This window comes from Salvelinus namaycush, chromosome 30 (genome assembly GCF_016432855.1).
Source record: "Salvelinus namaycush isolate Seneca chromosome 30, SaNama_1.0, whole genome shotgun sequence".
NCBI classification, from domain to species: domain Eukaryota; kingdom Metazoa; phylum Chordata; class Actinopteri; order Salmoniformes; family Salmonidae; genus Salvelinus; species Salvelinus namaycush.
In genome coordinates this window covers 17,108,689-17,122,747 of record NC_052336.1, presented here as the reverse complement: position 1 = coordinate 17,122,747, position 14,059 = coordinate 17,108,689, and the positions used below count along the sequence as shown (strand labels likewise).

Here is a 14,059-nt window from a genome sequence, read left to right as displayed (position 1 = left end):
ATCTACCTGGTCCATATGCATTAGTTGCGTAACCTGATTATGGCGTCCACCCACGATGCTCAGAATGACAGAAATCACGTTTACATTGTGGTAATTCATCTAGACAAAGCTAGAGAACGACCGATACTCGGCCGAGCCGATATATTGGCCTTTTCTATTCTTTTCTATTCTATCGGCTATAGGTCCAGCCACCACTCACCGCCTGAGCCACGAGCACTGCACAATGCAGAGGAATGTCTAGCTGGGAAAATCATCATCAACAGCAAGCTAGCATATTCTCCAACCGAAAGGTGCAGTATTGAGAAATGGATTAATTGACAAAGTGACCAAAATCAAATTTCTATCACCTTGTGATGCGTTTCAGTCAATGGTTAAGAAACCTCGGCTAGTTAGTTTCTTCCCCTGTCATACTGAATGGAATAAATGACAAACTAGGAAGCACATGGAAGGGAGATTATAAATCCACTCCGTTAACCCCTCTGTCCATGCAATGCTCACTGCGTTGGTCTAAAATGGTCTTCTTTCATCTCAGTGTTAAGATATTGTTTGAGTGAGACGTTATGGCGCTGTACTAATGATCAACCACACACACACACACACACGACCCGAACAATTTGACCAATGGCTCTTGGACTGGTTGTGTGGAAAGAAGCCTGCTGTAAAAGTTAATCTGCTCTAAACTAACCTCTACACTCCTTGTGACTCCTCCTAAACATTGTACTGCAACTGGGCTATGACTCAAATATTGCCACTCATTAAGTAATTTATTTGAGCTATTTGCCCCAACAACATTGTTCCAAGTAGAACATTGATTTGAATTGATCAAATTCACCTAAGCTATTCCTACGAAACATCCGGCCAACCTCTAAGGAAGTGGACTGGAGGCTGAGGGTATGGGCCCCTGTGTAAGGGCTGTCGCTCTCCTCATCCTCGGACGAGGTGAGGAGAGAAGGATCTTCAGACCAAAACGCAGCTTGCGGGAAATAAGCCATCTTTATTAATAACACGATGGCAACACGAAACGAAACAAAACACTTTCAAAACTACAAAACAAGAAAACGACGTTGACGAAACCTGAACATAAACTTACATAACTAAACATAAACTCACGTACAGGAAACAGACGACATCGAAACGAAACGAAACAAACAAACGCTACAGTCCCATGTGGTACGAACATACATACGGACACAGGAGACAATCACCCACAACGAACACTGTGACAACGCCTACCTAAATATGACTCTTAATTAGAGGAACGCCAAACACCTGCCTCTAATTAAGAGCCATACCAGGCAAACCCAAAACCAACACAGAAACAGAAAACATAGAATGCCCACCCAACCTCACGTCCTGACCAACTAACACACATAACAACTAACATAAATAGGTCAGGAACGTGACACCCTGTGTTGTTAGTCACACATTGTGGTTGTTTTTTCTTTCAGGTGGTTGATTCATCTCTGTCTCTGTGTGAAGAATAGATCTGCTCTGGGATTCAATTCCATGGAGAGCATTGTCATAAAACATTCATCAGTGGATGGCTTAGGTGACAGGACATAGCACTTGCCATGCATTAGGAAGTAGCTGAGAAGACCAGACCTGCTCAATTGGATTAATGAAGCCATTCTGTTTTTTTCTCAGATAGTGAGAGATTGACTGGTCTGGGGCTGAGGATGGTCTCATTTGGTTTCCAGTGTTCAGGTACCTAGATGGCGATATGAATGTTCCTTTGGTTATGCACAAATAGAGACCTCAGTTCAGCTGTGTGGTGGGTCAGTGCATTGGGAACCTGTAGGAGTTTCTTCTGTGACTGGAACTGTGTGTGGGAGAGAACGTAAAGTAAAAGTTGTGTCTTGTGCTTTTAACCAAACTGTTTCCACAAGACTGTGACTGACACACATCACACTGTCTTTGTTAGTCTTTTTTGCAATGTCCTTGTTGGAGGTGTGCTGGTGACCACGTCTATAATGATGTCACTAGGCCGTGTGGTCCTTGCTTACACCTGTATTTGGGCAGTGGGCACAGCAGCAAGAGATGAGGGTTGATGACGATACGGTGACACTGGAAATGCGCAAGCCAACTGTGCTCTGATGATAGCGCTTGCCCCCTAGATGTCAACACATGGAGAACGTGAACATTTACATTAATCCCTGACACCAGAGCTAGTGACCCCTCATTTTGTTCTCCACCACCCCTCCAGTTTTCCTGGAGAGCGTGAGAGGGGACAGATTTGCTGTTGGGGGATACCGTGGAAGCATTTTATTACTCCATCCCTAAGTTGTCAGGCGCATTGGAATCATGCCTCTGTTAGGTTGGCCAAATTGAGACTGAAGGGCATTGCAACGGTTGTGATTGTCATAGGTGTCTTTGGGAAAACCTTTTTGTTGTGGCTTGAGTGGACTCTTGCTGATTTATATAGGTTACTGTTGGGTGTGAGAATCACAGTGGACAGGTTAGGCTAGGTCTACTTATCAAAACTTTTGTTTCTCTTTACTGATTTTGGTTGACATTTCTGTGGTGAATACTTTGAGCACCTCTTTGTCGCAACAATTTCACCATGTTTCAGTCATACATTGGATGGCAACATCTTCCTTCCGGTTGAACAAATTTGAGACAACGCTTTTGACGTCATCATTCAATGTTCACTCAAGAGCGTATTTTTCAGTATCAACGTTTTACAAAGTAGGTGGGCCGTATGTGACTTGTGCTTCAATGGTTTGTATTGGTTTGCCTTTAGGAGTGTATTTTGCGAAGTTGTTGAGTTTTCCCTCTGGGCTCATACCAGAGTAGCACCTGATTTGAATAGAAAATTAATGGCTGCCCAGACAGCTTTAGATGTCAGGGGAGGCCGTGGGTGCTGTTTAAAGATTTAACAGATTTTTTAAACACATGGGTTACCGTTGCTTACTGAGATGATCCTGCAGTATTTACAGTACCTAACTCTGGCAGTTGTAGAATTATCCACCTGTAAATGGTGTAGGCTAACTTCTTTATTTTGGCGTTTTGTATGTGTCTGTTTTTCTCCTCATTTTCTCATGAGAAGAGACAACTCTCTTCTGGAAAGTGCCCCCATGTTCCCTGTTGCTATGGTGTCAGTGGCAGCCCTCATGTAGGCTTGGTTGTAAACATATCAGGAGTGTTGTAAATAGCTCACTGCAGGTGCCAGCCCTCTGAATGTGTTTCTCCCTGCCTGGGTTGCACATCAGATGTGCTGCTGTGAAGGTAAGCCTATTCTTTATCCTTCCTTGTCTCTTCATTTAGTGGTGTCCCACCATAATGTAGCCTAGCCACCCTGCACCTTTATCCTACTTTGGCTGTTTGTGTTTTTCTCAATGGCCTCCATTTCTATTTGACAAGCTTCCAATGACAATGCAACCAACCTGTTGAACAAGCTGATAGAAAAAGGTTGGTGAACACCTGTAACAAGACCAGTGGTGGGAGGGGAGGGGGACAGAAGGGGTGTTAACAGTCATTCAGCCCAAAACACAGTGCCACGCCCCAGGTGCAAGGGCTAGTAAGAGCAAGCAGCAGGAATGTGAGGGAAATGAATGGGAGTGTAAGTCCTGCCTTTCCCATGGTGAGTGGTCTCTCTTTACACTTTTACTTCGACATAGAGTTGTGCAGTAAAAACTGAACACAAGGGTGTCACATGCTATGGACACGATTTTTAACTGTGTGGATGTTTTGAGATCAACTTTGCCTGGATTTGCCTCTAAAGAAGGTGAATCTTTGAACAGTAGGCTGCATGTGGCAGATCATAGGCTTGGCAGAGTTAGGCTAAATAAAGTGTACCCTTATCTTAATTATAATTTAAACCCTATCATCAATGCAGGTATAGTAACAGCATTCTTTCTTTGAGAAATGGGATGGTAGCATCTTTCCTTTCATTCATTTTAGTTTAGAAGTAGATCAAATATAATAATTGGCATCTTAAATCCAGTTTTGGAACTGAACTGATTCACTTTCTGAACTCTATCAGAATAGGCGAGGAAATGAAGTTATCCTCATTTTCAGTCTGACTTGATCAAATTCACAGAACAGCAAAACAGGGTGTAAGAATATAGAGCGTGTTAGAATGGAGGCAACACATGGTGTCAAGTCAATGTGTTTATTTAGCCAGTTAATGATATTGACCCTTGTTTTTCTTTTCCCCATGCGAAAGGAAAATCGTGTTTAGCGATGTGAAAAGAAAGCACTGTGCTCTGTTTGCGAGGGAGGAAACTATGCAGCAGAATAGGAATTTTCACTCTTTATAAAGTCCTGGGACTGTGGAAACATTAAAACAGGCCAGCCACTGATTCGAGAGCAGAGCCCTGAGAGCAGAGTACATATTTTCTGTCTGTGCGGTCTGCATTCTGTTTACTGGAAGGGCCCCGTGCAGAGTGCACATGTTCCCGCATGTGCCATCAGTGTGGCCAGGGAGGACTGGTGAATGGAGCGGCAGACTCAGACAATTAGAGAGAAAGTGTGTGTGTTTGTTTATGCCTTTTTTTCTGAAGGGGTTACCTAACGTAGAAGCATTAAACCACACCAGATCTGCTTGTGCTGCTCCAACGTGAAGCTTGGACGAGGAGGCGGCAGAGTTTGTCATTTTCAGGCCCCTCTGTGTGGGAAACTGTGTGTTCATCCAGAATGAGCAGTGCTGTGGGACTCTCGAGGCCTGTGGGCTGGTTTCACTGCTTGCTTCCCAGGTTCGTCTGTAGTAGACAGCCAGCGGTAACAATGGGAGGGTTAAGTATCTGATACACACACCAAACCCCGGGACTCAGCTGCAAGTAATTAAAGCTGGCAGTTGGCAGAGAGTCAGGCGACTGTAATGGCCGCTGTAAGTTCATACCATAATATTTGGAAGATGAATAGGGTCTGGTAGTAAACGTGTTGTCATGTTGTTGACCTAAGGCTTTCTAGCTCCCCTCCCTCTGTCACGTTCGCCCTGAGGGGGGAGTCCGAGGGAGAAAGGCCCTCTGTCAATCCTGCTCTCTCTACTGTAATCAGTTCTGAAACGCTACTTATTGACATGCCAGGGCTTTTGCTGTGACCTGCGTAGTCTTGTTTTTTCCATAGAAGTCGTTTTATCCCTGAGGTGTTACCGTCTCAGGTTTGAAAGTAAAAGATGGTTTCCTTCTCAGAGAACCCTCAGCAGGCCATTCATTTGATTCTACTGTGACATGATTGTATGGATTCATTCAGATCTGGTGTTGCAATCTCAATCATAAAGTGAAAAGTAGCTATTGAACTTTCTGTCTTGTAAAAATTATAAAGGATCAGCAGGGGTTTTACTAGGACACAAAAAGCAATCGATTCAAATGATAATTGGGATAGGGAATTTGATGCTCAGTAGGACTATGGCCCTATTCCCACTACGAGATATGAAGGAGAGTCTGAGGAGCGGGGTGGTGAAAGAAAATGTAACTTTTCAATTCACATTACATCCTTGCTTTACCTTTTGTTGTGGCTGGCAACACGGCATTCTTCGTCCGCAGCTCAAATTTTACATAAATATCACAGTAGCCACTAGCCAGTAAGCACAAACTATTAAACATTGACAAACTTTTCTTCTAAAATATTTTACATTGTTGAATAATGCAACCAAACCATATTACACTCTTGAATAATACAACAATTCACAAACATGTATGTGCAGACAATTAAAGGGTTTATTTTCTCGTCTATAGGCTACACTCGTTACATTTTAGACAGAAGCACAGAGTTGCTATAACGGCATGTTTTCATCAAGTAAATTTAGCCTATCAAAGCTGTTTTATATGGAAGGCCATAACTGCCACAAAAAAAAGAATGCTTCATGATTTGTCAAAGTACACAATTAGTCTGATCAACTGTAGTCTACTGATAACAACTACAGCTGCAGGTAGCCTAGAGAAGCCTATGCGATCTGATCCCATCTGCGCCTGGCCAGGGGAAACGTAACATGTTTTTATAGCCTACGCTATGTATTTATAGCAGGGATGTAACGATTCACCCAATTTTCAGATGTTTAACGTCGGTCCGCGGACCTCAAAACGATCCAAATGTAGCATGCATCCGTCAGAAAATCGATTCTAACATTGCGAATCGCCGGTTCAAATGTGTTTTTATGACAACTGATGTGTCCTCTCATTCACTGTCGAACTAGCCATATAACTGTGTTGACAGTCATTGATCTACAAGTCATTTTGCATGCCGAAAAAGCCCAGGGAATATCAGTAGCCTAAGTAGACTGCACACTGTGCCCAGCTTTGCGTGCTGACCAACGCGAGTTAGGCGCCCTGTCCCTGCAGGATCATGTACATCTGTGCGGCACCTTCAGCATTCAAATGCTAAAAGGGCTTGCGCAATATTAGGCTTTATTAGTTGAGTGACAACATATGGAATTTGCTCGATTGTTATCAACGTGCTTACAATAGATGCTTCAATTGTTCAGGTTCACCATCAGCAATAGTTTTGGTAGTTTTGCTTTAATTGATCAGTGCACGCTGAGAGTACAAAACATTAGGGACACCTGCTCTTTCCATGACGTACTCTTTCCATGACATAGACTGACCAGGTGAAAGCTATAATCCCTTATTGATGTCACTTGTTAAATCCACTTCAATCAGTGTAGAGAAGGGGAGGAGACAGGTTAAAGAAAGACTTAAGGCAATTGAGACATGGATTGTGTATGTGCGCCATTCACAGGGTGAATGGGCAAGACAAAAGATTTAAGTGCCTTTGAACAGGGTATGGTAGTAGATGCCAGGCACACCGGTTTGAGTGTGTCAAGAACTGCAGCGCTGCTGGGTTTTCACACTCAACAGATTCCTGTGTGTATCAATGTTCTACCAACCAAAGGACATCCAGCCAACTTGACACAACTTTGGGAACCATTGGAGTTAACATGAGCCAGCATCCCTGTGGAACGCTTTCAACATCTTGTAGAGTCCATGCCCCGACAAATTGAACCTGTTCTGAGAGCAAAAGGGGTGCAACTCAATATTAGGAAGGTGTTCCTAATGTTTTGTACATTCAGTGTATATGGTAATTAGATATCAGGGTAAAGTTAATAATTTCATAACATGTAATCACTTTTGGGAGGTGCGCGGCATTGCTAACACAGGAAGAGAAAAGAAGCTCGCTAAAAATGTCAAATGTTCAAAAGTTTTGAGATGGGGTGGAATCCAAAGTTGTGCTATATATTCATTGGATATGTCATAGCTAATTTGTTAATGATAAATATTAATACATTACTTGCGCAAATTTAATCTGCAAAAATGACAAGTTAATTAGTAGATGATGGGGATTTCAAAGTGGGGAGACAAAAAACATAAAGCTACATTGCCCCCCTAATCTGGTGGTAGATGCCTAGTCTCCCTTATGGCTCAGATCAGGTGCCTACACAGTATACACCATAGACATACATCATTTACAGACAGACCGGCAGATCCAGCTCAGCGAGGCCCAACTCATGAGCTCCATCAGCAACAGGTTTTAATTTAGAATGGAAAATGAATGTGTTTATGGAACAAATGTTACTGCATCTCAACGCATCAATTTGTTCTCTACTCAAACTGAACCAGAATCATTTCAAACTAAAACGTATCGTTCATGTATTGTATCGGAGCCCATGTATCTAGATACGCATTAAATCGTTGCGAAAGGGAAAGATGCACATTCCTAATTTATAGCCTAAAATGGGCCCATTTATTTGTGTTCTAAGAAAATGTGAATGTGATCAAATGTGGTTTATAGTCACACTTCGGGTAACTAGGCTACCTAGTCCTTTTTAATCCAAAGTTGTTGACTGGAATGAATCAATCAACACAATAGTAATGACTTGCTGTATGAGCAACCCTGCATACAGCGAGCTCAGCCTTGTTTGTTTTTGTCCAATCGCAGTTGTCTCTTAATCTGTGTGAAGGGTTGTAGTGTTTTTTTTAAAGTTTTTTTTTTTTTTTTTTTTTTTTACATATGACTAGATTTTTTACAGTGATTTATTACTATGTCATACGCTTCAAATAGGGTCCGGAGTTGGTTAGGTTAGGCTACTACCAGATCAGGAAAAGCTCTAGGCCCCAGGAAAACAATTGCCCCACCCACCACCACTCTGGGACCTGTGGTGCCACCTCTGAAATCACCACACAATGTTACAGATAAAACATTTATATGATCAACATTTGACATGTTTTAGGTGGTGGAGATGGGCTTCCATAGTTTTACATGGCTCAGTGCAGCCGGCACCTACTGCGACATTTTCAGAATGTAGCAGGCTGTTACTGCAATTTCAGGTAAAAACTCAATAAAACAAGTCTCAAATATTAGGAAAATGTCTATACGTTTCAGCTGTTTCAAAACATTGCTCTGGTATGGCCATTTATACTGTAGGAGTGTTGGCTCAATGAGACAATTCTGTTCGCACTGCCCTGCTTCAAGGGGGGGGGGCAACTGTCGTGTCATGCGCTACCTCCGAAGGTAACAGTTGAGACAGAAAGTAAGCAAGTTTACATTTGAGTAATATGTGTAGCCAACGTTATATTAGTAAAAGTCTAGTAAGTGTGAAGAGGCTCATTCTGCAGAACCATAGATAGTCCTATTGAATGGAGGGAGTTGGAAGGTGTGCTGGTCGTCATCACAAGTAGTGTAGCGCTTGAAGTCACCTCCCTCCACACCCACCTTCCTCCAGTCCTCCTCAGCCCCTTTGGTTTTCAGTGTGGTGCTCATCAGCATACTAAACATGGCTCGGGGGGCATTGTGCTCTTGTTCCTCTAAATAGCTCCTTGCCATTTTTCAGGGAGGGGGCTGAGCGAGACGTCCAAGGCCCCTGGCACAGACACGTGGGGATGGGGGTTGGTAGGTGGTGCGGGCACCCGGGCAGCAGGCCAGGCTGTGGAGACATGGCAGGAATCTGGACTGGGGCTGTATTTATCACTATGCTCTTGTTGTTATAGTACATTTATAAACTGCTAGGTCATTTTCCAGAGTGCTGGCCAGGCAGGACAATGCTCTGGGCCTGGTACAGGGTCAGTGTCAACCGCCAAAGGCATGATGTACCATGTGTACGAAGGTTATTGTTTTTCCCCCTTTGAAATGTTTTCTTGATGTCTATAAGGAGAGCCTATGAGTATAGCCTATAAGTGAAATGGAAAAAAGTCACAGAATTGCATTTTACAATTTTGAAAATTGACCATCTTACTCACATTTTGAAAAGGACTTTGCTATATTTAAACTTGTCTTTTAGAATTCTGAAAAAGCTTAATGTACAGTAAATCTGCTGACTTCTTTGCAAGCGCTCTCATGCTGTGAGATTACGAACAGCCTTTCAAGTGGGACTCGACTCACCTCCTGAACCACCGCTCTCTCTTTTCTCTTCTCTCTCTACACAGAATCAGTGTATGACCTTCTCCCCAAAGAGCTGCAGCTGCCATCCTCCACTCAGCAAAACCCAGCAGCAGCCATGAGCCAGAAGAGCGGTGGAGAGGCGGTTCCTCCTCCCTCAGCTGCCCTTGACTCAGGTAAGCCCCTCCTCCTCTACCCCCTCTTCTCTTCTGCCTCCATGGTAACAGTGAGCAGTGCTGGTAATGGTTCCATCCTGTTTCCTGGAGTCAACCCTTCTTTAGGCTACCTGCAAGACCACTTCCAACTACATTAGGGGTAGGCAGCACACAGTCTGTACCTGTAGGCTTACACCTGCATGTAGAGAGTACAGCCAATAGGCAAGGAGCAGCTGCTGAAGACCGGAGTTATGAGGCCTTATTGCCCTCTCCCATGGGCGTCCTGTGGCCCTCAGCAAACACACTGCACACAATGCCAGCCAGCCATCCCTGGGCACTGGGGACTTACTCACGTCTCTGAAGACTGTGAACAGTTCTAACTGTGAGTGATGGGAATTAACTGTTCCTTTTTTTTTTTCTTGGTGTGCATTATCCCCTGGGTTTTACACAGAGATAATTATTGCAGACATGCAGAACTATGAGCACCTTTATATCATGATCTGTTGCTGGTTGCTATAAACCTCACAGCTCAGATGTAATCAGCTCCAGCTGCAGCCCCTTTTAGAATCCCAATCAGAGGGCTAGACTGAAAATGAGCTGTAGTAAAGCATTGCCTGGTTTTGTGCTGACACAATGATTCTATACAGGGACTTTAGGATCCACACATCTCTTTATGACACAGGCCTACAGGTTGCAAGCAGATTAGAAAGGCCTCTTTTAATGTGCTTTAGGGTAGACATTTTTTAAGGTTTTCCCATCAGGGCGTAGGGGCTGTAACACACAAACATTCTTGCTCTCCATAGAAATCCAACTTCATGATCCTAGCTCAACAATTGGCTATAAGGATTGCACTGTTTTCAGTGGTTGGGTTATGCCAAAACAAAGTCATGCCTACAGTCCTTGCTGGGAACACTGTGCCTTGCAGTTGGAGTCTAAGGAAACCCTCTTCATTCCATGCCGTTAGAGGACACCCCTGATTCTTTCGGGGCACACAAGACCTACAGTCCCCATCTTCTTGGGCTGTCTGAATGATCTTCAATACGGCAGTCTGTCTTTTTGGTGTCCACTAAATCATGAAAAGCAAAATGTACCCCATTAATTGACAATAGCAATTGGCTCCCAGTCTGTTATTGTACATTTGTGAAGATAAAAGTTATAAAAATGCAAACCATCTCTCTTTGGGACAAGACACAAGTCAGAAGCCGGGTACAAAACCATTTCGGTACTGCTCACAAAAGCATTGTTTGAGATCCAAAAATGTCAAGTAATTCAGTGATATCTATTTGCAAAATTCCAGAAATATCACTAACTGTTTACTTATGTGTTTTGCAGCTATTTTACTTAACCAGTTACTGCCACAACATTATTTTAAGAAGTATCTTCTGACACCATACATCAGTCTGTGTAAGGCTAAATAGTACATCTAGTACACTACAGTACTTGCACATAAGGAATCCAGAAAATCACTGAAACTAGTGTGTTTGCAACTGTAGGCCTAAATGTTAATTAACCCAATATCATATTCAAAGGAAGAGAAAAAATATAAAACAAAACACCTTTTTCTGGTTAAATTTGTCACAACCTGAACGTTCAAAATGCATTTCACTTTAGCTCTTTTTACTCTGCCCCTTACCAAAGTGCCCCGGTTTAGAGTGAGTTTCAGTAGAACCAGAAGTCTGTTGCCTTCGGACATCAGTGCTTCAATGCAGCCAATGCAGCCCTCAGACAAGGCGGGACATACTGGCTGTAGCTGGAGGAAGGTGAAGTATTTTTCAGTTTACATGAAATTTAATTTGGGACTCTAGGTTTTACTGCAAATTGGCCTTACTTCTTCTGGCTATCTCTTCTTTTCACTTTTTTTGTGAGCTTTATTTTGTACCCCAAATCTTTGGAATCAAGTATTGAAAAAATACTTTGACATTTAAAATGTAGGTTTCTATTAGTTCTCTGTCAAATGAGGACAACTCTTTAATTTTAGGCTGTCCAGCAGTTCAGGTTAGTTTTTTTTGGTCACACCAGACAATTTTGCCTGTCGCTTTGGCTCTTTGTTCAAGTAGTTTCTACCTCTCCGTATCCCTGCACAGCCTTCCTCCATTTGCCAGCCATATAGCTCTCTGCTGAAGCATCTCTGCTCTGTCCTTTTTACACCTTTGCTGTTCTGTGCTTTTACTGTACTTTGCAAGGCGGGTGCATGCTGGCTCTGATATTACTCTACTCCCATCACCCATCCGTTGCCTGCCCTGCTACTTTTTATAGCTTGGCCTGGCTGTCACCACATCCCTGATGCCAGTGTCCTTCCTGTTTAGCTCTGTACGGCTGCACACTTCCATGCCCCTGTTCCTGTTCCGATCCCTGTTCTTATCCCTGTCCTGCCACCCCTGCCTGTAACCTTAAGGCTTCATTACTTGTGTCCCCTCCCCTGACCACTCTTCTTTGAGATATGGCTGAATGGAGATGTAGCATCACTCTAGGTTGGCTTCAGCTGTTATGTAGTAATGTTGGCTGTTTTTAGTCAACTCTTGCCGTAGAAAATTCATATTGCTTTTACTTTGCTGATTAGCTCTCCCTTTTTTTCTAATTGATGTAACATGTTATTGATTTCCATCTAGAAGTCTGAAACGGGCATGAATTATTTGTTGTCTGAGGTCAACTTCTTCCTTGCCTTTCAGTCAGTCTATATAGTACTAATGCCAGGCCATTTAATGGAGGTCATTTCAAGTAGTGCATTTCACAAGAGAGTCTGTTTTTCCGTTTTAAGTAGGTAATTGCAGTGGGAGTCTTTTTATAGGTGTACACCCATTAGAGAGGGAAAGGACCTTATGTTACTTTTGCCCATAATTTCATTCAGTTCATCTTTAGGAATGTTTGTTTAGTTCAGACCTTACTATCCCAGCCACTCCTTCTCCTGCTTCCCACCCATGCTAAAGGGTCCGAGTTTTCTTGTGCCAACTTAGCTTCTGCATGAGTTTAAAGTGGAAATGCATTTTATTTTACAAGCTCCAAAATGACACTCAGCCTGTACATTGAACAGCACCTGATCAATATCAGAATCCACACACCTCAGCAATATATTGACAAGTGAACATACTCCACAAAGTCTTTGAAATGTTCTTCCTTTCTTTGTTTCAATAATATTCAGCAAATGCACAAAGTGAATTGCTTTTTTGTTGATTGGATACAAGTTGTTTTGCTATTAATGAACTTAACTTGCATTTTAGCTGGGCCCCACAGGCGTCGTGGTGGGTTGTGTGACTGTCTTTCTGTCAGTAGTGAAGACATTTAGTCCCAAGGGCTCTTAACCCATCAAAATTCACCCAGGGTGTTGAGTAGGTCCGTCTAAACTTTTAGACTTCTTATTATTTTCATTTTATTGCATTTACAGTTTTTTGTGTTGTATTGCAACTGAGTTTTTGATGTCAACGTTTTGTTTCTTTAATTCTGCATTTAAATGGTAGTGGAACACAGTGTAGAAGGGGGTGGGGTTAAAGGGACATAAAAAAATATATATCTACATCATATTCATTATCTCCAGCACCTCCCCAACATCAACATATGCAAAAATGGTGCATTTCTGTGTTTTGTAGTAAAAAATATCCAGATATGTTTTTCCAATGACATCAACCAATTAGTAGATAATGTCTACTCGAAATGTGTCAATTGCACGATGCACAACGATGATGTCATTGGAAACACTTATCTTCCTCCTTTTTTTACTACAAATCATAGAAACTCACCATTTTCACATATGTTGATGTTGGGGTGGTGCTGGAGGTGATGAATATGACGTTGAAAAAAAAAGGTTTCCTTCAAGGGTTTAAGGGTAAAGAAAAGCAGAACTTGGGCTAGGATGGAACATGCAATGGTCCCAGAGATGGAGGCATGGGTCTTCGGTAATGCGTTTACAATAAGAGCAAATGTTCTATGTTTATTTGAAAATGTATTAAGTCTACGCTGTAATACACCTTGAATCCTATTGCCTCCATCTGCAGGGGCTGTGCAATAATCACATTGGTTTTAAGAGCATGGTGATTTGCAGCCACCTTGAGCATTTTTGTTAAGTGAAAATTGGTAGGGTTTGTGGAAAGAATAGCCTACATATATTGAATGATACTTCTGGTACTACCATTTTATGGCCAAACCAAATAGTTCCAGTGCCTTCAGAAAGTATTCATACCCCTTGACTTATTACACATTTTGTTGTGTTACAACCTGAGATCAAAATGTATTAAATCGTTTTTTTTCTCTCAACCATCTACACACAATACCACATATTGACAAAATGAAAACATGTATTTAAACATTTTAGCAAATTTATTGAAAATTTATTGAAAATGAAATACAGAAATATTTCATTTACATAAGTATTCACACCGCTGAGTCAAAACTTTGTAGAAGCACCTTTGGCAGCGATTTAAAGCTGTGAGTCTTTTTGGGTAAGTCTCTAGGAGCTTTCAACACCTGAATTGTCCAACCATTTGACAAATGTTTTATTATTATAATTTATTTTATATCATCTTTTTTAAGCACTGTCAAATTGGTTGTTGATCATTGCAAGACAACCATTTTCAGGTCTTGCCATAGATTTTAGAAAA

At 42.2% G+C, this 14,059-nt stretch overlaps 1 protein-coding gene across 1 annotated transcript in view; it reads left to right on the top strand.

Moving 5' to 3' along the window:
• LOC120025291 (nuclear factor of activated T-cells 5-like) overlaps window positions 1-14,059 on the top strand; it is a 55,234-nt gene that overhangs the window by 22,243 nt on the left and 18,932 nt on the right. Inside the window, exon 2 of the mRNA XM_038969780.1 lies at window positions 9,360-9,488. Within this exon, the coding sequence (XP_038825708.1) occupies window positions 9,360-9,488 (129 nt within the window). The remainder of the gene's footprint in view (window positions 1-9,359; window positions 9,489-14,059) is intronic.